The 24,824-nt window shown below is 42.9% G+C and overlaps 1 protein-coding gene across 7 annotated transcripts in view; it reads left to right on the forward strand.

The window, feature by feature from the left end:
• Positions 1-24,824, forward strand: part of RPS6KC1 (ribosomal protein S6 kinase C1) — a 112,529-nt gene that overhangs the window by 71,250 nt on the left and 16,455 nt on the right. For 4 of the 7 annotated variants that reach the window (XM_044424124.1, XM_044424206.1, XM_044424368.1 and 1 more), the window contains 4 exons: positions 3,291-3,338; positions 5,846-5,978; positions 14,727-16,259; positions 16,531-16,620. In XM_044424124.1, coding sequence (XP_044280059.1) covers positions 3,291-3,338; positions 5,846-5,978; positions 14,727-16,259; positions 16,531-16,620 — 1,804 coding nt within the window. Of the gene's footprint in view, positions 1-1,052; positions 2,943-3,290; positions 3,339-5,845; positions 5,979-14,726; positions 16,260-16,530; positions 16,621-24,824 lie in introns of those variants that run through there. The other 3 variants (XM_044424454.1, XM_044424528.1, XM_044424608.1) reach the window with 3 other exon arrangements.

Below are 24,824 nucleotides of genomic sequence, written 5' to 3' on the forward strand. Positions count from 1 at the left end.
CAGTTTTCCCCACATTCAGTTTGCACAATGGCACATCCTTTTTCAAACTAAATTTGGAGAACTATGCAAATGCTGGTAAGTTCTTATAAAAATGAATTGAAAGCAGTTTCTCACCCATCTTTAGGCAAGGGCATTCCCTATGTCATAACTACGGCACTGACGTACTACATAGAAATGGTTTCCAGCCATAAGTTGGCAAAGTCCAGCAAAAATGGTATCTCCACAGTCGACAAGAATATGAAGAATGGGGTGCACTCAAGGTCGCTCACAGTGATTGAGGGGAAGCTGCAAAAAACGGTCCCAAAGTTTGTACGTGGCTCGTGGTCAACTTATTGCCTACTATCGCTTAGACAATCAGAAGAGTAAGCTCTAGCCATACACTAGCTGGGCGCAGATGAGCAAATATGAGGAATTAACAGGAGCTTTCTTTTAATTGTATTCGTCCCAATAATGATATGTTATCAAAGGTAATTATTTCATGACGGCTTGGTTACAGCAGTTGTTTTATCCTGAAATGAAAGTCTGTGTTGGGTGCTTTTGATTGGGAAGACGATCATATCAAATTAGTCCAAATTAGATTTTTGTCTTTAGAAAGGTGAGCAAAGCCATGAGCAGTGTTGTTAAATTGGTGTGTTCTAGCCTACAAATGATCCAGCACTTTTGAGGGTTAAAGAAGCTATTATTCTGTCCTTTATGCTGATGGCTTCAGTACTGATTAGCCTAGAGTTGGTATTTTTTATTTTAAAAAATGCTTGGCTTCTTATGATATTTGTGTATGCAATGATAATATTAATCCAGAGTTGTAGGCCTATTCATTAAGAAATGACTCTAAAATGAGGTTGCTTCATGTAAATTTGGAGAGCTGCAGATGTTGTGTGCAGACATTTCTTTTTTGGAATTAGCCGTATGGCTAATAATTTCCAAGTGGCTAAAGCTCTTGTTAGCAAGAGTGCTGGGGTGTTAAGAATGGCCCTATAAATAACTTTAAGAAGGGAAGTTGAAGGTGCTTCTTTTTAAAGACTATTGTTAACTAAACATTATTGCCAAGCAGATGGAAAGCATTCACCGGCCTGATGTTTTTACTCTAATTATATTATCTCCAGTCCTGTACGGCTCAGTTGAAGAGGTGTATCCAGGGGCCAATTTATAATCATTTAACCAACACCTGTTTGGGAGAAATTGACAGTCAAAGGGCACATTTAAAAAAAAATCACATATGTTCTTGTATTTATTGCCTCAATGTGAATGTTAGCTCGCTACAAACAAACTTGGTCGAGGAGATAAAGTCCCTGGGAAAACTGATGCATCACTTTTTAACTGTTTTTATCTATTTTAATTTGGCATGTCTTCCCCCACACCCCAATGCCTTGTGACTAAGCAGAGGGACCACAACTCAATTTTCTTGCCATGATTCATCCCATCAGTTCTTAGTCTGTTTTTAAAGAGCTTTGATTTGCAAAATCTTGATTGCAAACTTACAGATCTAGTAGCATAAAATCAACACTTTTGAAAACATGCTTAGATTTATTTCCCTGGTCTTGCAACTAATGGTTGTGTCTTTCTCAGTATATTCTCTAAATTTCCACACATGTCTATGGATGGTGCTCCAAATGAGTTCTATGCCCATAAGCACAATAACTTTGGAAAAATTATCTTGGTTGGTGATCAGATAAGTTTCTGAATGTTCCAATTACTTCTAAGTTTTTATGCTTGGAGATCATTAGCATTAAACAAGCAATTCCTATGTTCTGGGGGAGTTTCCTTGAGCTGAGCTTGTTATGGATATTCAGGAAATCTGAACTATGATTAGGTTTGTCTGCCACATCACATTTAGCCACTCATAACTGTTCTGCGGTGAGTTAAGCCAAGATATTAGAACTGGGTTAAGCTTATGTTGAACTGCTTCCAAAGTGCAGGACCCACCCCTTCATTTTCATCCCTGTTACTCAGCAAACCCCCTTCCAAGCCTGAAATGGGAAGACATCTTCTACCATCTAGAGTCTTGATTCAGTAAGGTTATAAATCATGTGGCAAGACTTCATATGTAGAGCAGCCATCCTGCTTTAGAACATCCCTTCTGATACATGGAGGGCAGAATGGCCAGTAATGGCCCTGCACTTCCCATCATGCAACATGCCAAGAGTGCTCCGTTTCCATGAATTTGAACTGGTCTCACTCTACTGAAAGCCTCAAGAACGGTCTGGTTCACACAACAGATAAGATTTCTTTTATGATTGTTTTGGTCTGTGTGGGTTATATTGTTCTTCTGCTATGGAAAACTGGCTCTTTATTACACACTAAAAAGAAACAAGCCCATACTCTCTGACTTAGTTGCTTCCTGCTTATGTTTCCATCAACATACTGCCTGTAATACTAGAGCTAATATATATCCATTGCAGCTGTTAGCCATTCATAGCTTTTTCCTCCATGAGGGTATCTAACTCCCCTATATAGCTGTCTGAGTTGGTGACTACATCACTGTCTGAGTTGCTACATCACCTTCTCACCACTGGTGTTCAGGAGTTGTCTATGAGGTGGGGAAGGGTACCAGAAGGCCGTGGTTGTTGCCACGCCATGTTTCATATTCAGTCTGCACATCAGAGCCGTGGAGAAACCAGAACCCTAAGGGTATGTGCATACTTTGGCTTTTTAAGGTCTATTGTACAGTTAAAACAAAATCCCCTTTCGCTGGGTAATTCTGCACAATTTGTCAGTGAGTTAATCTATTGAATCTATGGTACAAATTGAACAATATCTTCAATATGAATCAAACAGTTCTGAGGAAAACATGTCTTGTGCCTCACCTAAAAAGGGAGAGAGGCACCAACTTAGACAAGGCATCCCCTTCTGTGCAGAAAAGCAGCGGAAAACGCCTTCCTGAAGAGGGGTCTGCTATTCATCCTGTCTGTCACTGCAGCCTGCTCCCATCCGGCATCCTTCAGGTGTGTTGGACTGTTGGCTGCAGTTTTAGTCCAGCTCATTTGGGGTGGGGGTGGGGGGTGGTTCTGTGTTGGGCAAGGCCGCAGTAAAAAAACATTTTTATTTTTTAAAGACTTGCACATCTATCCATGGGACCTCTTTTGAATAGATCAGTCTAAGCCTAAGGCATTGATTAACGAAACACTATAGTCCAAGTATCTTTGTAAACAAGCAATCCATTACTGCTTATATTACCACTGTCATGGGATCTCTTTTACCAGGAGCTTGCACCTCTAGGGAAGAAGTCATAATGGTTGATCAGGCACATGTTCAGAAAGATTAAATGCATGGTGTTTAATTGTTTCTTTCAGGTTTTACTTGTAATGGATACTCGAACACAGCAGACATTTATATTGAAGGTAAGTTGTTATTTTTTCCAATAATATAATATAATATAATATAATAATATCCTCCACCATCCATCCTCCCACAGTCCGCAGAGTTCAGTCTACAGAGTTGGTGGAAAGTTTAAGTGGTGACATTGCTAAGATTCAGTGTTAGCAAGCGTGGTTGGTCAAGAGTTTCTTATGCTGCGCCAACGGTAGGTCAAATGACGAATGGGCATCTCTGTTGATACTGTGTGGCGTATTTGAGATCTTTCTTGCTGAACTATTCCCATCAGGAAAACGCCTGTAAAGTAAAAGTTTCTTCGCTGGTTCCCAGAACTGGTAGAAGATAGGTGTGTTGCTGCTCCTGGTCATGTTACAGTTTTGAAGAAATAGAGTAAGACCCGGCAACCTTTCCTACCTTGCTGAAGGAGCATCGTTGTTGCTTCCATGTGGCAAATCCCATGTCATTCTGGTAATGGCTGTGCAAAGGAAACAACAGGACAGAAGCAATTATATGGCTGTCCTCCCTTGGTAATCCCTGCCCCAGTGGGGAGAAGCAATTACGCGAGGTCCCTCGGAGACTGGTGGCAATGCTGTGTGGCATTGCTGTGTGGAGTAACTCTGTGGAGTAATTGGCCCATTGTCAGATGCAGCTGAGATCAGCAGAGGGCATCCTAGTCTAGTGAGTCACTGAAACATAGGCAGTAGTTTCTTGGTGAAGGAATGCCAGGTTCTGGAGCAAACTGATCTTCCTGAGCTGCAAGATGTTCCTGCATCCATGATTGTTCTTTGGGCCTTATTTCTGTCTTGCTTCTTGAGCCTGCTTCTTCATGTGTCTTTCACTTCTGACTTGCTCTTTGGTCATGGATGCTGGCTTTGTCCCATGCTTTGCAGTTGCCAGCTCCTAGCTCACCTCAGACGCTGCTCATGAATCCACCCTTGCAGGGTGATTTCATGAATGAAGCATTACCAGAGTGGCAAAGGATGGAACCAAGGAGAATGGGAAAATCTGCCTTTCATTCTGATGAGAACGGGCCCATCCTGTAGCATCGTGCAGACCTTATAAAACTGAATGTATGGGTGGGCATGGAGATGTGTGCATCCCCCCCCCCCAGCCTTGCTGTGTTGGCTGGAAAGGTCTGAAGAGATGTTTGGCTGAATGCAATTTCAGATCTCTGACTGCACAAGGCTCCCCATCTTGCAGAGAACTGTAATGAGGTTAGGCCAAATAGACATATAATCTCTCCTCAGGCTTTTCTGGTCAACGTGGGGTAAAGCCAGGAGTAGAAAGGTGAGGGCCATGTGCTCATTCCCATGGCCCTCCAGTGCTTTCGATCTTTCTGTACCTCTTGTGCAGGCTCATGATTCTGGACCAAATATACTTGTTGTTCCAGAGCTAGAATTACATGGGGAAATGTGATGGTGGAGGGCTTCCTTAACTTGACAAGCACCAGCCCCTGACTCTTCATTATCATGTCTCCCCCATACCCCTCTAAAACCAGGAGACAAGGCAGGGTGTCGCAAAAGGTAAGGGGTCTTGGTCCCCCTTGTCCCTTTGGATGAAAATGGTATTTTAACTGCCAGTTGCTCTCTGGTAAAAAGACTTTAGTCTACCAGCCAACAGGTGGGATGAGGGTGGTGTCTTTTCCTGTGGAGCCTAGTACTGCGATAAGTAAAATGTTCTAAGAGATGTGTGGCAGCTGCCAAGAATGGGAAGCCCTTGCCCCCCCCCCCCCCCCCGGCAGCCTGACAGCTCTTTCTCTCCTGATAACGTTCAATAAAGCAAAATATGCAGTGCGAGGTCAACAAATGAAGTGGAGCGTGGCCAGGAACACTTGTAGCATAGCAATGTCATCTTGGGCATGTTCGTTTTGTTGGGCATTGTCAGGAAGGAGAAGGACACAGGCTTGTTTTCGGCTTGTCTTTTGTAAGGTCTGGTTATGACCTTACTGCATGGAAACACATTTTATTTGCATGTTACCAGCATCAGTGCTTTCCTCATAATTCTGTGTGTGTGTGTGAGAGAGAGAGAGAGAGAGAGAGCGAGCCTGACTGTGTGTGCACCACTTTGGAAATCATAACCTCTTTGGGGAACAAAGGGTGTCACCACTCCATCTTCCCCTCAGTCCAACAGAAATGTCTTGCCCAGCCCTGCAGAATGTGGCTGGAGTTAACAATCTGCGATGTACTTTAAAACTTAAAGCACAGCACCCTGAAAATGAGATTTCTTTAAACATAAAAAAGGTCACAGGAAAATAACCGCATGTCATCCTGATGACTTGGTTTGTGAGGATTCTAATGAAAACATTGACCCATGTAATTGATTTTAATGGCAGCTTTGTGCCATCTTCTGTTCTCTGGATATGCGCCAGATGCCATCAGCAGGGCCTCGGGGGACCGAGGGGCATAGAGCAGCAGATGAGTGGTTTCTCTGAAGCCTGGAGTAACTCGGATAGATTAGTTTGGTTGATAAGCACAGAGCACAGCATGCTCCAAAGGCAACTGAGGGTACAACTGACCTTTTTGTTCTCTGTCAGGGTCTCAGGAAGAGTAGCGAGTACTGCAGGAAGAGAAAGACCATCATCCCCCGCTGCGTGCCCAACATGGTGGCTCTGCACAAGTACATCATCTCAGAAGAGTCGGTATTCCTTGTGCTGCACCATGCAGAAGGTTGGTCTCTGGATTCTGATACATCGCAGGAATGGGGTGGCTGGGAGGAACACGGCGGGGTTTCAGGCCGTGACATTGCAGCGTCGGAGCAGCCTTCCCCAGCCGTGTCCAGAGGAGAGCGGGCTGCAGCCCACCCCGTCTGGACAGCCTCAGACTAAGGAAGATTGTGCCAGAGCATGGTCTTCTGAGCCAGAGATTTCGGAGCTGTTTAGAACCCCGTGACAGAGCACATAAAGGCATGCTTCACTTTGAATCGCCGTCTCTCAGGTGTCCTTTGCCATGCAGTTGCGCTGTGTGGACGTTTTTCGAACCCCACCAACCACTGAAGGGTAGAGCCAGGGAAGGCAAGGTCCTTTGTCTTTCGACTTCTCTAAAGAAGGGCGTGTGGGCAGAGCTCTCTGTTTCAGACGGTGATTTTTCAGTAAATCTACAGAGCACATGTTTCCTGCCATGCTAGGTATGCGCAGGTTACTTTCTAAACTTAGTAATTATGAGGCAGTTCTTTTAAAAGTAAATAGCATCCTTGACCTAGATAGTAACTACAGCATGGGAGGTTTCTTTGTCTTTCCTTTGGTCCTCATCCGTATTGGGGCGGGGGGTGGGGGTGGCAAGGGCATAGCTCTTATGGATTGGGAGGCCCTGCAGGTGCCATTTACTTAACACCCCCCACTGCCAACGCTCCCATGTTTTGAGGGAGCAGCACCAGGTCCATTTTGGGTCAGAGTGAGAAAGCTGGGTCAAGTCCTCAGGGCTGGATCACATATATGTTCACACAGGCAAGCCATTTGGGACTTTCCATGGCTCTGGTTGCGCCCACCTCCACATGGTGGGCCACCAGCCTGAATGGGCTTGAGCCTGGATAAGCCTGGAAGTAATTTTTGTGATTACGGCTTCCCCCGCCCCCCAACCTTAAGTGTGGGAATAGGCAGTTGCAATTGCATAGTACCCCGTTCTTGCTAACTTTTCTTTATGCCTGGGAGCAGCTTTGGGTTCCTTACATAGAAAGAAAAGTAACCTGTGCTTGGATCAGCCGGAATCACATTTTAAGATGAGAATTCAAGTCATGCAAAGGCTTCCCTGAGCAAAAATTACTACAAAATGAATAAACTTTTTATTTATTCATTGAATGTATATTCTGCTTTTCTGAAGAGTGCTCAAGAAAGCTAACAGATACAGATTAATAACCAAGTCTAAATTAAAACCATATTCATTGAAAATACAGGACTAGCAGAAAAGTGGCAGCACCAAAACACCCTTCAGCAGCAGATGACCAACTTACATGGCAAAGGCTTGCCTGGGCAGAAGTCTCTTTACTTGCTGAGGGAAAGAAATCAGAGGCCTGGTCTGCGTGCAGAGCTAAGCCATTGTTTATTCAAATATATTTTTTTGCTTTTTTAGCAAGACAGGGAACGAGTTAGACTGGGGTGGGGTGAGGAATGTGGTCCTGCAGTTGTCATTGCTGGACTCTCAGTTCCATCCCCATTCACCGTGCTGGATGGGACCAATGAGAGCTCAGTCCAAGAATATCTTGAGTGCCACAAGTTTCCCATAGCTGCATTAGGCTGAAATTTGAAATCAAAGATATGTTTTTAAGGAAGGAGAAATGAAGCTTTGGTTGGCAAATCTTTGGCATATAAGCTAATTTCTGTAACGTATTTAACATACCTATGCAAGCTACTTCTAAATCTCCCCCACCACCCTCCATGCAAAAGCTTTTGTTGAGTTTCTACAATTACAAAGTTGTTCTGATCTGGGTGTTTTAAGAAAATAGCCAGTGGCATTGTACAGAAGTTCAAAGCTGCACTGCAGAATTGTGTGCGCCTTCAATGTCTTTAGGAAATTGCTGGTATGTTCAGGGAACAGGTGGCAAAGAATAATTAGCTTTTGATTTTCCTACCCCACCGTAATAACACATAGAATTAAAAATTCCTTATATTTAATTGCCCTTTTTGTTAGAATAGAATGGAGGCTATATATTACAGTGCTGCTAGTATATATATAGATATCATCCTACCTGGACCCAAGGCACAGAAAAATATGGGAAAATGTAGAGACGAGAGTGTTAAGAATGTTATGGAGCTTGTACCACTGCTTGTACATTTTCCCTCTCTGCCTGCCATGGCACCTGCAATAAAAATGGCCTGCATCTGGTTTGGTGGTCTGTGCAAACATCTCATGAGCTCATGGTACAGTGCAATAGTGTCATGCTTCACTCTGGATTTCAGGTATGACTTGAAGACCCAAAGGCATGTGAATGAGGAGTCTGCACTATGGTACCTCACTGTGCTATGTACAGTAGGATTCCTTCTTCCCTCAGGCAGATGTGTCCTGACAATACAGGCATGCGGTTTCTGATACTTGGGATATTGGGAGATGCCAGGAATAGGAAATCCCATTCTTGATTTCCCCTGTCTTTCATTCTGTGTTAACAGGTCAAGCGGACAGGTGGTTGAAGTAGGCAGGGATCTTTGGTTGCCCCTTTTTTACACACAACCAATGTAAAGAACTTCCCCAACCCACTAGGAATAGCTGCAGCACAGGTGAAGAAGTACAGTTGGGTTCTCTTCTTCCTTCATAGGGTTCCTTGATATGTAATGCATGGAATCAAAATGTCTAGAACAAAATAAGAGATGGAAGTGGACAATAAGCTTGTACCCTTGTACAATAAGCTTGTACAATAAGATGTCATGGTTTATTAAATCACAGTTCACCTTGATATCTGAACTAGGAAATTTTGGTTTGTTTGTTCCCTACAAACCAGGATTGCAAACAATGGTTTGATCCTGGTTTGTAAATCCTAGTTTGGGTAGAGCTTTGAAAGCACAGTTCTCTTTTTTCAAAACTTACATGGACAATTGCTCCTACAGGTGGGCATAGATGTGGAGAGCGGAGTGCTTGTTACTTATTCTACTCCAACAAACCATTGTTCATTCAACCAAGGATGTTACCCCTGCAGTCTTTCTATAGGATCCATAGCTCTGTACTGGCCAAAATTACCAATGGGGAGAAGCAGACATTTCCTGCAGTAGCATGTTTAGTACAGTGATTCTTCTTGTGGCTTGTGCAATCCAGCTGACACCAATATGTAACAGTGGGATGTTAGATAGTAGCTTTTGCCTCCATATTTATTATCAAAATAGCACTCTGGAGGAAGAGGGATGGAGAGGAGAATTAGGACTACAACTGCAGAACAGTTCTTTTTATCTTCCTCACTTTATCCCACCTCTGCCCTTCAGCAGCTACAGCTCAGCAGCAGGGCACATGTGCAGAGATGCCCAGCATCACCAGGCTGGGCTGGAACACCTCCTGCCTGGAACCTTGAAAAGCCATTGCCAGCCAGTGTCAACAGTACTGGGGTAGCTGTGCCAACGGTCTGATTCCTTATCAGGCAGCTTCCTGTGTTCTCATGTACTTAATTGCAGAATGTATCCATCCAATCAAGTTCTGAAAGCTTAAATTGGATTTTGGAAATTGGACTCCAAGCATACTTTTAGTGGAGAAAATGGATCAGCCAGTGAGATTGTTTTCTCTCTCTGTTACTGCTATCCAAACATCATAGATCAATCTAGTTGTACTCCTTCCTTCCTTTTTCTTTCTTTCTTTTTTTTTTTTTTTTTTGCTTCTTGTTCCCAATATATTAAATGGCTTGTTAGAGACAAGAACATTCATAAAGTGTTTGTTAGCTTTGTGACAAAGCACTTGGCAAGTCATAATGTGATGGAAAACCAATCTGAGGCCTCACCACTTCTTAGCAGTGTCACTGCCAGAAATTGTAGAAACAGATGCTTCAGAAAGAGTCTTGAGGGAGGTTGGGTTGGGAATGGTGGGGGAGGCCTTTGACGGATATCAAAGTTTAAGTGGCTGTTGGAAAGTGTCAAATCTTTTTAAGCATAAACAAGCTGCAGTTCATATCAATTTGGAAAGCGCTCAAGAAACTTCAAAATGAAGATGTTCCTGTGAGCGGGCTCTGCTGCTGTAATAGGACAATGCCTTTGTTGCTACATTTCTTTTCAGTCCAAACTCTTAAGGGTTGGAATATTTTGTTCCAGGAGCAGAAAACAGGCAGTCCTTCCACAACCCCCACCCTCCAGCTTTGACTTGACGTATACATCGGTCAATATGTGAAAGGCTCCTAAAGTTTTGGTAGAGTTTGGCTCCAACCTGAACCCAGCTTGGAGGTGTGGACTACGAGTAGGCCTAACATTCTGTGCTCCATATGACAGCACTGCTCCCTTTGTGCCAGATGCCGTGGACATACAAGATGAGGGCAAGTATGATAGGAAAAGCTGAAGGCAGCAGAAGAAAAGGAAGCACAACCATGAGATGGATCAGTTCTATAAAGGAAGGCACAGCTTTGAGTTTCCAAAAGCTGGACAGGGGATCTTGGAGGGCATCATTCATAGGGTCACAGGTAGCAACAACAACATGGCCATAGGATGTCCTTCACCTCACATGCTCAGAGGCTTCTGTGGCGTGGGGCAGGAATATCACTGGGTTCAGATCCTGAATTTGAATCCGTGTTTAAGCTGTGGATTCTCCAAAGTATGTGAGCCTCCATCACTTAGTTCGAGACAGGAATCTCATAGGAGGGTCATGAAGCTAAAATGAAATAAACAAGACTGGAAACCACCTGACAAGAGGAATGCCCAAAGTGGGGAATAGTCAGAGGGCTTATTCATGAAAAATGAAAATCACTGAGAACCCAAAGTATTTTGATCGATATCACCTTCCTGTTGAAGCATTATACGAATAAATACATAATAAGCAACCAGCAGAACAGACGAAGAATATTATTAGCTGTATAAAACTCACAATGCAATCCTATATAAATTCTTTACAAGCTAAAATATAGTGTAGAAGAGCTTTAACAAATAATCAGAGCATTGAAACTGCAGAAAAGTAAACAGGATTATACTGAAGAGATACTGAATACAAATGCTTATAAGAGTCATCAGATTTTAAAAAGAGATACAGCTCTCTGTATATCAGCAGTTCCAAGCATTACTATTTATTAATTTATTTTGAAAAAAAAGTTCTTTAAATCTTGGCATTGTTCCCATTCTTAAAAAAAACCCACAATGCTTTAAAATGGTAATGCTGCCCGTTTTAGTTCCCATGCTTATTGCTTTTTAAGATTTTGCATCTGGCCTTATTTGCTTTTTCTTTAGTATTATGTTGCATTCTTTTCTACAGCCTACTTAGATTACTGTTTTTTACTCTGCTCAGAAATTGTTTTTTGCATCAACCTATAACACTCCAGTCTTGCATAAAGTTGATTGCATTGTTGTCTGCAGTTTTTTGCTGTTGTATGTCTGTCCACACCGGTAACCTTTTGAAATTACAACAGACCTGGTTTGGATGGTATGGCCCAGAACCCTGCACTGTTTCTTCAGCTCACCTTTTTTGTCTTGGCCCGTTGGCCAGATGTTCACATAATTTCCATGCAATTGTGGTTGCTTGCTCCCCTGCTCCAGCCTTCTGCTCTCATCATGCATCCCAGCAGCACTGGTGAGCAAAATCTCCTTCTTTATTGTTCCCTATCAACCTCAGCTGCCTTTTCCTGATTGGTCTGCTGACATATGAAGGTGGGGTCTCTCTCTTTCCCCTCCCAATTGTACCTCCATCTCTTTAATGCTTCCTAGCCAATCCAGCAGCCATTAAAAAATTCAAATAAACATTTTTGCTGTGATTCTCTCCTTCTCTGTGTGCGCATTTACTGCTTTCTCCCTGTTGCAGCAGGTAAACAGGGTGATGGGCACAGTGGACAACCAGTAGGAACAAAGTGATTGTTGACATGTGTTGCTACGAAACTGAGAATAGTATAGATTAGATGGCTAGAGTGGCCCTTTCTGTTGCTGCTCTTTTCACAGGACTCTATAGTATATTTTCCTCAGGAACAGAAATATGGAAAAATTGTGTCCAAGCATCTTGGGAAGCTGTGGTGATGTGTGGAAACCATGCAGACCAGAAATCAAACATAACAGTTTGAAATTCTGTGTCTGGGTTTGGACAACAGGACAGACCAACAAGAATAAAAAAACTGCCATGGCTTTTTGTGTGGACCCAGCCATTGTGCCTTTAAGTTTGCCTAAGCTTCCCTCCCATCATATTTTTCTTTTTGTAAACATAGTCATATTTCACTCTTGTTATATGTACTGCCTCTTCAGATATTTCTGCTCATGATAAAAATGCATGTATGGGCTCTTTAGTTTTTGTTGAAGTTCTCTATTTTACCTAGAATTTTATGACACTTGTACAAATCTTTGATCTCAGCTCTTAGTCTCCGCTTTCTCGCATTCTCTAATGCTACATACCTTTGCAGTCTCCTGTCAGCAAAAGTTCATGTCTGCCTTATTTCTTAGCCAATGCACTATCCCTCAAATTTGCTTAACTCAGTCTTATTAACACAGAAAAGCATAGTTTTCTGAATGAACTTTGCTTAAAATTTAGATGACTTTATTATAATCTTACAGAACATTCCATCTTTAATAATTCAATGCTATTTCCCAGCATGGTTTTGGCACTTGGTCAATGGGAAGCAAGACTTCAGACTTATGCAAACTCCATTGCATAGATTGATTTCTCCCTGCCCATAATTTGTATAATAATGGATGGCAAATAGCTTATTAACTTTGGCTAATGCATTTTGTTGATCTTATCTATTGTAGTACAAGATGGGAAAGATTATTAGAATGTCATTCATAAAGATACAATTATATAACCAAATGGAAATATTGCTCCTTTATGACCTAGATTGGGCATTTTGAAATAAAGGAATTAAATTTAAAGTTATGCATGTTAGAAGAGGAAAGGACCTCTAACAAGTTATGCATGTTAGAGGTCCTTTCCTCCTCTAACATGCATAACTTTAAAAAGCATTTATTTACATATTTGCATTTTGATGCCATTCTCAGCCTAATACATCAATGAGGATATATTGAAATGATTTTCATTGTTTGTATCAAGGTATGCATTAAAAAAAGAAAACTGGGTTTTCTGTCATTTCTCCCCATTATTAATTTGTATATGTAATTCTGGGGTGTTCACTGATAGAAATTAAAAGCATCTGAAATTAATAGCTTTAAGTTGTATTTCTAATGGTGAAAGTTATGTAGAAAGCACCATCAAGGCATTTTATGGAACAAAGTACAGGGTCTTACTCCTTACTTTAGTCTAAACTTAGATCAGAGAATGTGACATAACACAGCAATGGGTCGGGCAGCAAATTAAACAACGGCTGGATGCAAGCAAATGCGGTTACACTTGGGCTTTGTTTCCATTGGGAAGATGGGGTGGGTCCATGGGTTAGTGGCAGAGTGTCTGCTTGGAGTGCAGAAGGTCTCAAGTTCAATCCCTGGCACAGCCAGTTAGAGGGACCAGGCAGCAGGTGACGAAAATTGCCTGGAGTTGGGGTTCCGCATTGCAGTGGTTTCACTCCAACTTGGATAGTTGGCTCCAGAATTATTTTGCTCAGTCGTGTGGATTCTCTAGTATGGGGTTCTACTGAGGTCAGCCCCCCCCCCCAATGCTATTTAACATCTACATTAAACCATTCTGTATGGGCAGCAGGAATTTCTGAGTCCCTTGCTATCAGTATACTGATGACACACTGCTACATTTCTTTTTTATTTCATCCTGGTAAGCTAGAACTGTGCCAAGCTGACCAGTGCTAGATCACTGCCAAGCTGTGACAATGGACTGGACAAGGGCTATTAAAATGAAGCTCAATTCAGACAAGACTGAGATGCTGTTAGTTGGTGGTTCTTCTGACCAAGTAGATGTTATTCATCCTGCTATGGACGGTGTTGCACTCTACGTGAAGGAGCAGGTTCCTGACTCTGAAGTTCTTCTTGAGCTATCTTTGTCACTTGGGACTTAGGTGTCCTCAGTGGCATGAAGAGCCTTCTACCAGCTTCAAATAATAGACCAGCTGTACCCCTATCTGGATAGAGGTAACCTGCCTTCAATGCTCTGTTAACTTCCAAGTTAGCTTATTGCGGTGCCCTCTACATGGTACTGCCCTTGAAGACAGTTTAGAAGCTTCCATGTATGCAAAATGCAGCAGCCAGCTTAATAACATGGCCAGACGGTTTGAGCAAAGGACACCAACTGTGGTGTCATTTGTATGGCTGTCTGTTTCTGAGTTCAGTTCAAGGTGCTGGTTTTCACTGATGGAGCTGTGCATGGCTTGGGACAGCGATACTTAATGGAGTGCCTCTCCCAGAATGAGCCTGGCTAGATGCTATAGCCAACACCTGAGGCCTTCTTCTAGTTGTCTGCTAACAGGGCGGCAACAAGGAGAGGAGGCCTTCTCCTCGGTAGTCTGCTGATTCTGGCATGCTCTTCCCATTGAGGTCCACCTGATGCCAATATTGTCATCTGTGCAGCACCAGATTAGGACTGTCCTCTACTCTTAAGTGTTTGGTGACAGATGGTGGCATGTTTATGTCAATTGTTCTGATCAAGTCTAGTATCTTACTGTAGCTTGTGAACTTCCAAGACAGCTTTGGTTAGTATAGAAATAAAGTCTTCTGTGCAAGATAGGAGATGAAAGTGTTGAAACATAGGATCAGTGCAGACCCACATACTAGTCTGCCATTAAGTAGGGTCAAGGGATCAGAAAGGGGTTGTGAGATGGTATTTCCCATCACTATTAACAGCACTTTCTGGAAAATTCACCCCTTCATTCTTACCATTGTCATGCACTACAAACATTAATTCTGATTCTTTTCCTTTTCTCTGTTTCAGGAGGCAAACTGTGGTCTTACATCAGTAAGTTCCTGAACAGGAGTCCTAAAGAAAGCTTTGAAGCCCCTAAATCCAAATGCTCCAGCTCTACCAAAATAAAGTTGCATCAAGCAACTCCAAGTCCTCCAGATGCCGGCAGTAGCATTGATTCCAGGGGAAGCAATGGAAGCAACATGTTAAAGGTTTTACCACTGAAGGCCAGTCTCACTCCAAGTTCTCAGGATGGCAGTAGTAACCAGGAAGATGGCCCGGAAAGTTCTCCTAAGTGGATTGATTCTGGGTGCAGTTCAGAGGAAGAATGCACAACCAGTTACCTGACATTATGCAATGAATATGGCCAAGAAAAGGTCGATCCAGGTTCATTAAATGAAGAGCCAATCCTGAAAGCAGATGATGGGGTTCTTCTTACCAAAGACCAAGGAGATTCCCAGGCAGTTTCCAGTGGCAGGTTGGGATCTGCATTCACATCTCAGGAAGTAAACGTTTTTGCCAGTAATGCTGATCAAGAAATAGCTAGCCCTAGCAGGATATCGGAATCTCTAAGTCATTCCAAAAACAGCCCAATGGAATTCTTTAGAATTGACAGTAAAGACAGTGCCAATGAACTTCTGGGCCTTGATTTTGGAGATAAACTTCACAGCTTAAAATCAGAATCTTTGAAGCAACTTTTTCCTTTGGCGGATTGGGATAAAGGCTTGGATGTCATTGACAACAAATTGGGCCCCGTGTCTCAGGATACAATCAGCAGGGGTTCAAATGATTCTGTGCCAGTGATCTCTTTTAAGGATGTTGCTTTCGATGACGTCAGCAGTGTGGACGAAGGAAGGCCTGACCTTTTGGTCAACTTACCTGGCATAACTGAGCAAATGAAAGAAGTGGCAGTAGATAGGCCTGCAAAGCTGACAGAGCAGGACAAAGATGTTTTAGAGAGCAAGCTTTTGGAAACCCCGGATGTCTTGCAACTGAATAATAGCACCGAGCAGTGCCGAGTGCTTGAGAAAAAGGCAGACCATTTGGTAGGAGAAGAATCAAGAGGACGGTGCAGGGACAATCAGGAACCAATCAAGATATGCCATATGGTTGTTAATGATTCAGCTGGTTCCAAGGATAGGACTCACTTTCAAGGGCTTGGAGTGTCAGCATGTGCATCATTTGATCCGTTAGGTGTAGAAGAAAACTTTCTGACTCCCAGCACACAAGCAGCTGCTAAAGAATGTAGCTTGGGTGTGGACAGGGAAGCCATGCTGCTGTTTTCGGATCATGCTGAAGCCTCCATTGAAGAGAGGATGGCCTCTGTCTCACTACACAAAGCAGGAAGCGTGGAGCTGGAGGTGGAGGGAAGAGGAGAGAGCGAAATACACCAAATTTTTCAGGACCTCGATGACAGATTAGCACTAACCTCCAGGTTTTACCTCCCTGAGGGCTGCATTCAAAGATGGGCAGCTGAAATGGTTGTAGCCCTTGATGCCTTGCATCGAGAAGGAATTGTGTGCCGTGATTTGAACCCAAACAACATCTTATTGAATGATCGAGGTCAGGAACTTCTGCAAATGCATTTCTTTTTATTCGCTGTTGCTTCCAATTAACTGAGTAGGCGTTTTATCTTGTAATTAGTATCTTCATTTCCTGTCTAGAGCTTCATTATCAGTGCAGCAAATTCACCCCCAGTAATAGCTTCTAGTACTTAATGATGCCATTATTCTTAATGATACTGTTTTTAGCTACAAAAGGAGTAATTACAGTTCACTTCTGCAGAAAATGGAAGGGAAAAATGTTTTGATTTCTCCTGTCGTTTTGTTTTTAGGACACATTCAGCTAACGTATTTTAGCAGGTGGAGTGAGGTTGAAGATTCCTGTGACAACGATGCCATAGAGAGAATGTACTGTGCCCCAGGTTAGAGCAATCACCTCAAATGTTTCACTTGGAAAACAGATTAGCAGCTTTCATTTTCTCATGGAGCTTTCATCCCATCCCACCCTCTGTTCCTTGGGAATACAAGCTGTTCAATATCTGCTGGCACTCTTTTTTAGTTTTTATTTTTAATGTTATTTTGGAATCTGACATGCTAATAACTGAACATTGCTTAATGGGATAGGCTCACTGTGAAAGGTAGATTTAACTGTTCTTCAAAAAGGTTACTGAAAGCTATATTCTTTAAGGACATATAGCATTGGAAAATATTCCCTGATGCCTAGTCTGTAGAAGTGGAGAGGAGTGAAAATATTGCACAGTTTGGAGACACAACCAAATGTTCCTGTGCGTTTGCTGCACCACCTTGCATTTAGGAGCTGTTCCTGGTAAAACGTGTCTTTCGGTGGCTCTTAAAGTACTGTGGATCCACAGCACTTCCAAAACACAGCTGAGCCAGGAGTCCCAGTACACAGTGTACCCATACTATATTTTCATGAGCTTTCAAGTTCTCAGGATGTTGCAGAGGAACCAGAGTAAGGTTGAATGAAATTGAATGAAATTGAATCAATGAAATGAAATTGAATCAATTCAGACAATCAATCAATCAATCCAATCTGACTGAAATCTGTAGGATAAATTAGTTTATTTCAATAATTTTGATAGCAACTAAAGATAAGCACCTTAGTCTGAATCCAGCCCAATACTGTGCAGAACTGTGTGGACAAATGTGTGTGCCAGGTGGGCTTCATAGAATCAGTCTTGGAAGGGACCATCTTAATCCAAACCAGCTTTAGACCAGATTTCTATTCTGAGCAAAGGGGGAAGGTTTAATGCTGGGATCTTCAACATGATGCCCAGGTCCAACAAAGTACCTGTGGTCTTCTCTTTTTGTGCTCATCAGATTTTTATTGCATTTAAGATTATTGTTTTGTATTAAAAATAATAAAAATGGCTAGGAGTCTGGAATGCATGAAGCAAAATGCGTTTTATAGCACCATTTGTGTTTGGGATCAAAAGAGATGAGCTTTGGAGCTCTGAGTCCACTGTTGCTTCTATGAAGGTTCATGCAGTTACTTTTCTTTCAGTCACATCGGTTTTCCCTCTAAGAAATGCATAGTTTGTGAGTGGCCATGCCCAACTTTTTGTGAGAATGTCTGCAATGCTCTCAAAACTCCACATGTACTCATCATCTCAAAAGAGTTGGGGACATGTGGTTTAATGTTTCTTAGCATTGTTTCCTACTGCCACTTTAGATATGCAGGTGTTGTGAAGGAAACAAGAAGTGTATGTACCTCATGCTTCTGGTTGCTGTGGTCAGCAAAGTCCTAATTCTTGCTGAAGTCAGCAACCTGTGCCTGGTTTCTGCCACGTCAGAGCGGAGCTGCATGAGTCTCTCAGGTCTGAATGCTCCTTTCCACAGAAAGCTAGCAGAAAACTGGATGTCTCTAATGCCTTAGCTTTCTTTTCACACAGAGTGTTAGCATTCACTCAGGTGGTCTCCTTGCTGCAGCCTGGCATGGTACATCCCAGATGCAGGTGTACCACCTTAGATAAGACCAGGCCTAATTTTTGTCCAAAACAGGTTTCAGCCAGGAGATGTGTTGCTGTTAATTATATTTCTGTACTGCCCAATAGCCAAAGCTTTCCAGATCGATTTAAACCTTAAAAATAGGATATGAAACATCACATGAAAACTATGTACATACACAGCCTACCAAAAACAATCAGTAATCAGATGATGGAGCAGTTTGTCTCTCTCTCAGTTGGGTGAGTTTCAGATGTTCTCCTCCATCTCAGAGCATCCATGCTCTCCCTTAGAAGTCAAGGCCAGCCACAGTTCCCTGGGAAGGTACATGAGATCTTTAAATAGTCTAGACACTGCAGAGAAGCCTTCCCCAACCTGGTGGGCTCCTATTATTTTGGACTACAGTGCCTAGAATTTGAGTCTGTTGGCTTTGTTGGCTGGAGCTGGTGAAAACTGGAGGGGATAGAGCTTAAAAGCTTGACTCCCAGAAATGAACTTGAGGGTTAGAATGAAAGTTCTGTCTGTTCTTCAGTAGAACCTTTCTCAAAAAAAGAGCAAGTTTTCAAGGGCCATTTGTAACTTGTTCTTTCTTGGAACAAGCTTGCTTGGATAATGCGGTTATCTCATTTGTACATTTTCTGCTGGCTTCCAAGTCATTTCCAAGCCCAATTTGAGCTGTGGCTTGGGTACAGGGTGTCTACAGGACTGTTTCGTTCCATCTAATACTGCCTCTCTGTTGAGTGCCCCATCCTTTGAGCAGCCTCCTGTCACCATTATTGGAGATTTGCTTGGTAGGCATGCTGAACAGGGTCTCAAACACTGTACCTTGGAAGCTGCATCTGATTCCTTCCCTTCCCTTTCTGGGGGATGATTCAAACTATTTTTTCCCAATAGTCTTATAAACATCCAGGTTTTTGCAGGGATGCTTGAGAAGTTTGATCTTAGTGAATTCTAGTGGGAGCCTATTTATTTACATATATTTATAGGCTGCCTATAATTGACAAGGCCTCCCTAGGTGGCTTACAATGTAAAACATACTGACAGTAAAAAAAATTGATTCATGCTACACTGCCCCCTGCTCCACCAGACTAAGGTGTGGGCCAAAGGTAACTCTCCTGACTTTGCCCTTCTTTAAACCATATTTCTCTAAAATAGGTTTCAAAATGTGTATTCTATGAGAAATATATTCAAAAACTCATATTTAAGTACCATTGTCTTTAAATTTACAGGTTAGTGCAGGGACAGATTGAACCAACTTGTAAATGAACATTTCTGTCCATCCACAGCATTTGTTCCCATCCCATGATTTGCTATTTATTTTTCACTAGCCCCCTAATCATTCATTTTTAACATTCAACTTAGTTTGTCACTGTCCAGTTTGTCTGTAATTTTATTAACACTGCTCTTATAATTTATTTTATCTTTTTATATTCAGCCTCTGGCTAAAAGGAGCAGAAAAATAAATCATAATGGAGCAGATTTTTTTTTTAAACTGTCTTTTGTATTTACAGAAATGTACGAGGTGACTTACTTAGAATTATATGTACATAAGCAATACTAAGGGCAGTATCCTATACTGATGCTAATTCCGTTGTAGGACCTGCTGCTGCGACAAGAGTCAGTGCTTCTGAAAGCGAACCAGGAAAATGTGGAAATGCTTGTTTCTGGAGGGGACCAGTCAGCTGTGCTCCCCTCTGCAAGCTTCACAGACCTACCCTTTTCTGGAAGCAAGTGATTCTGCTCTTTCTGGTTGTCTCAGAAAGTGCTTGCTTCCAAGTGCTTGCCAATGGTCCCTGCTGGGCAGGGACAGTGGCAGACACCTCCCGAATCAATTTGTTGTTGTTATGTGCTGTCAAATAATCTCCAACTCATTGTGACCCTATGAATGGATGCCCTCCGAAATGACCTGTCCTTGACAGCTCTGCTCAGCTCTTCCAAAGGCAAGGCTGTGGCTTCCTTTATAGAATCAAAGCACCAAGTAATCACAATGGTAAACCAGGGCTCAAACGCAACCGTTTCAGAGCACAGAAAATGTAAAGCACTAGCTGTAATTATTCCCTCTAACCTACTTTCTCCACTACAACCATCAACAAAGATCTTAGCGAATAGGATAGTTTAATGTAGCACCCTGACTGTGAGAAAAAAGGTGCTGGGGGTGTCATCCATATACAGGGCTTCCTCTACAGAAAAAGACGCACCTAACCTCTGAAGGGGGAAGCACTTGGAGAAGAGCTTCAGAAGATGACCTTAACAAATGGGTTTATATAGGCAAAGGTGGTCCTTTAAATAATTCCAGGGCCTTGTGGGTCACTTGGAACTGGGCCTGGAGTTGAAATGGAAGCCAGTGCAGTAGTTTCAACACTCTTGACTTCTGATCTTCTTGACGAGCACCTGTCAATAACCCAGTTGACATATTCTGGACTAGTTGTAGTTTCCAAATGCTTTTGACAGCCTGTTGTCTGCACACCTGATAAACAGAACTAAATGCTCTTCTTTTGATCACTTCTGTAGTAAGATGCATCAAGTTGAGGGGGCATAGCTACTAAGTTCTCCACTTTCCTGGGGCTTTTATTCCAGCTGCTAAAAGCACAGATTATACCTGCAAACTGTTAGTGCTTGTAAGTCGTATAGGCCAGCATTGCTTTGAGGGATGTTTCCATGTGTGATTGAATTGGAGCAAGGCGTGTGAGAACTCAGGCCACCTAGTCGCACTGTACAGCTGCTTTCACTTTAAGAATCCTCCTTGCTCCCCCACCCCCGGCATGTACTCAACACACGCCCCTCTTTCCTATCCCCATGTTTCTGTATTTGTTCTTTAATACTGCAGGTAGCATTGGCTGAGATTTATTACACTATAAAAGACTTGCAGAGATTACTGGCTCACCAAGAAGGGGTTGTGTATTGTGACATTTTGTGTGCCTCTCTGTGTGAAGCCAAGTAGAAAGGGGGAAACTTGGCAAAGTAAATAATGTTTGGGAGGAGCCACTTTCATTTTTGTAATGCCTGCAACATGTTGTCTTCTCTGACTAGATGTGATAAATATGGGGCACCTACCCCAAATAGTAAGCTTGTATCATGTTTCTCCATTTCTCCCAGGAGTGTATAGTAATCAACATGTGATGTGATGCACATCTCATATTTCTCCTCTACTCAGTGACTGGTGTGGAGAGAGAGTCAACCTGGGATTGCTACATTTAGTGACAGAAACTGGTGATTACCAGGCCTCATTCTACCCTTAGATCCCAAAGAAAACCATTTGGGCATGGTTGTGGGTGATTTTGTACTATGTGAATGTGATCGCTGTGTGGTCATGAGTCAAAATGATGTGCAGGTGGCAAACCACCAGTAAACATGTGGGTGCTTGTCTCCGGTTTCTAACCAGGGAGAGTCTGAGTTGAGAAAGACCACTTTAAGCCTCACTAGCTGGTGGACAGATTACCATGAAGAGCTTACTTTTAGGCTTGACATAAGGACTATGAGGTCAATGGAAGAGTATGAGGTTGGCTGCTGTGCCATGCATCCCCCACTCCCCTGATTTGAGGGATTCTGAAGGAACCAATTTCTGTAAAAGAAGTAAGGTAGCCTTCCCCTGCCTGGTGCCTTCCAGATATTTTGGATGTCAGCTCCCATCAGCACCAGTCAGTATTGTCCATTGTCAAAAATGATTTGAGTGTTGGGGAAGGCTGGACGTCTTCACTGGAACCAGGGTGGAGGAGGCTGAATGCCTCCATTGGAACATTTTTAATCAGCACGTTTGCAGAGGCACATGTGTTTCCAGCTTTCATTGACTGGGATGTAGGAAAGGGGGCCAGATCCGCCCTTTTCGGCAAGGCTTGACCACAACGTCTGGGGTTGAAGGCAGTGAGAAGTTTGTCAAGAAGGACCTTATCACTTGGCAAAACAGATGCACAGCATGCTGCTTGGACCTCTCCTTATTTTATAGGCATAACCCCTTCATGACAGCTGAACCTTCTAGTTGTGCATGAAAGCACATTAAATACTAAACTAAAATTGTGCATTAGTGTAGGGGTGGGCAGAAAGTAGATCTCCAGATGTTTGGACTTCAGATCCCAGCAGCTCCTGCCAGCATGGTCAATGGGAGGGCTCTCAAGCATCTGGAGATCTACCCACCCCTAAGCTGAGGCATGTAACAGGACCATAGAATAAGTCCCAGGAGCTATCCCAGGATGTGATGGTACCTGTGCTGGTATCTTTTAAAAGGATTAGAGGATATGAATGGAGGTGAGGTTGATCCATGGCTGTTAGAGAAGATGGTTAGAGTGGATCCTTTCTGTACACTAGTATATCACTATATACCAGGTGCTGGTAACAAATGGGAAGGACTTGACCTCCGTGGCTTGTTTGTGAGCATTTAGAGGTATTTTCCTGCCACTGTGGGAAATAGAATGCTAGATTAGATGGACTTTGTTCTATAGCAAAACCAATCTTACTTTCTTTAAAAGGAAGGGAAATACCCCTGGCAAAAAGCATAATTTCCCTTAGAGCAACCCCATGGCTGGACAAATATGCATGTTTCTGCATTGGTAAAAGTTCAACACATGTAGACTGTTAGATGCTGTTCATAAGTCATGCCCCTAAAGTTCATTTGTCTGTTCTTTAATGGATAGTTTACCCAAGAAAAAGTTGTTCTTCTAAGTCCTAGAGAAGGGAATCCATATAGATTCAGGGTGGAGAGAAGGTAGATCTCTAGAAGTTTTGGACTGGACTTCCAGATGCTCCTGCCAGCATGACCCAGTGGTTGGGAATGTTGGAAGTAGAAGCCTCAAACATCTGGAGAGCTACTTTCAGTCGATCCCCTTTAGAACTCATTGTAAATTACCCTGCTCCAAGCTGCTGCTCTCCACAGTTCCCACCATCCAACTATGCTGGCTGGGAATGATGGGAATTGTCTCAAATCTGGAGAGCACCAGATTAGGGAAAGATCTTGTAGATAAACAGATTGCCCCTTTTAAGTCCCACTTCTTTGAAAGTGAACCATGAATGCCTGCTTTTAGAGAACTCTTCTTTAGAAAAACTAATGAATTACTCCCATAAGAAAAGGAGCTGTAAAGGGCTCCAAATCGTCTTGGACAGAAGTTAAAATGTGTATTGTCTAATTCTTTCCATACCTGCCATTTTTTCCACCTCAGGCTGACTTTTGAAATGCTTCAGAGGGGAAGCAGCTGTGGCCACTTTGGATTGGGAAAACAGCAGGCAGAGAAGGGGTTAAGCCCCCTCCCAAAGTTGCTTTTCCATAAACAATGCAGCTGCCTGGCTTGAAAAACACAGGTGTGTTGCCTTATAAGGTCTACTGTGGCCCTAAAACAGTTTTTGCCAAGGGTGTCATTTCCCAAAACTGGCCAGTAGGTGGCAGCCTACCATTAACTGATTTCTGTGGTCAGAATGGGGGGCCAGCATTTTCCCTATGCTGCTTGAGTTCACACTAGATAGAGATGAGCTGTACTGTAATTTATTGTGCTCATCTGCTCTTTCGGCAAAGCAACTTGCTGAGTATTCTAGTATTATCCCAGATCGGGCTGTTCTGTTCATTGCTAGGACAGGTTACTTAGCTGGAATCAATGACTGAAGTGGCATTTGCAGACTATCCCTGGACCCAAAATAAAATCTTTGTTGCGCCTGTAAAAATCAGATTAAAAAAAAAAATCAGAAGCCTAGAATAGAAATCATTAATCCCCAAACCTTCCAGGATGTTTTTGTTGTTGTTGTTGTTATTGCAAAACTCCCATGCAATAAAATGAAACATAAACATAAGTGGTATAACTGTGCCCAACTGGAAAATGGCATAGTATAAGAAAAACTGCTGCCTGAAAAAGGAGACCTGTGTTAAGTTTATCACCTCTGAATGCTGCAATGTATTGAGTGTCCTGATGCCGTTGGGTCAGGTGTCTGCCTGTCCCTCACAACACAACAGAACGAGAAGCATGGAGGGTGGCATGTAACACTGGTTCTCCCTGTATGATAAAATACACAAAAGAGGATATAAAGAGAAGGCAATGCAAAGAAAAAGAAAGGAATGGAAAAAGAGAGACGGTTGTCACATAACTGTGACAGTAGTCACAGGTAACCGTTGTCCCTTTGTTAACTATTTGGCTGATGCTAAAACTGTGTGCTAGGCTCTATAGATGATGATAGCATTTTAGATCATGTCTCTTGCATTCAGAAAGTCCCAGTTTGGCACCTTCATATAGGACTGCAAAAGACATTCCTGTCTGAAACCCAGGACATAAGAAGAACGTAAGAAGAACCGTGCCAGATCAGAACAAGGGTAGTGCCCACAGGATCCCATAGGCAGGACACTGGTGCAACAGCCCCTCTCACCTGAGTTCCCCCACAATTGGGGTGCACAGGCCTTGTGCTTCTGCTGGTGGACAGCCACTGGCAGGCACTGTGAACAATCCTGAGTGAGAGGCTCTAAGGCTGATTCTGAACTGGCAAGTTATTAATCAAGGTGTTAGAATTAACAGAACACTGACAGCAACAAACTGTGTCTCTTCGAGAGGTCTTGCTATGAGCCAAGCCTTCACAAGAGGCAGGGTGAATCCTCTGCCTTAAACTGGAAGAGGAGGCAGAAAGCACTGCCCCGCTACCACTAGCTAGACGGGGGTCAGTCACCACTGCCTGCTGCAGAATCTCACTCCGA

This window comes from Varanus komodoensis, unplaced genomic scaffold (genome assembly GCF_004798865.1).
Source record: "Varanus komodoensis strain SLA01 unplaced genomic scaffold, ASM479886v1 scaffold1, whole genome shotgun sequence".
Taxonomy (NCBI): domain Eukaryota; kingdom Metazoa; phylum Chordata; class Lepidosauria; order Squamata; family Varanidae; genus Varanus; species Varanus komodoensis.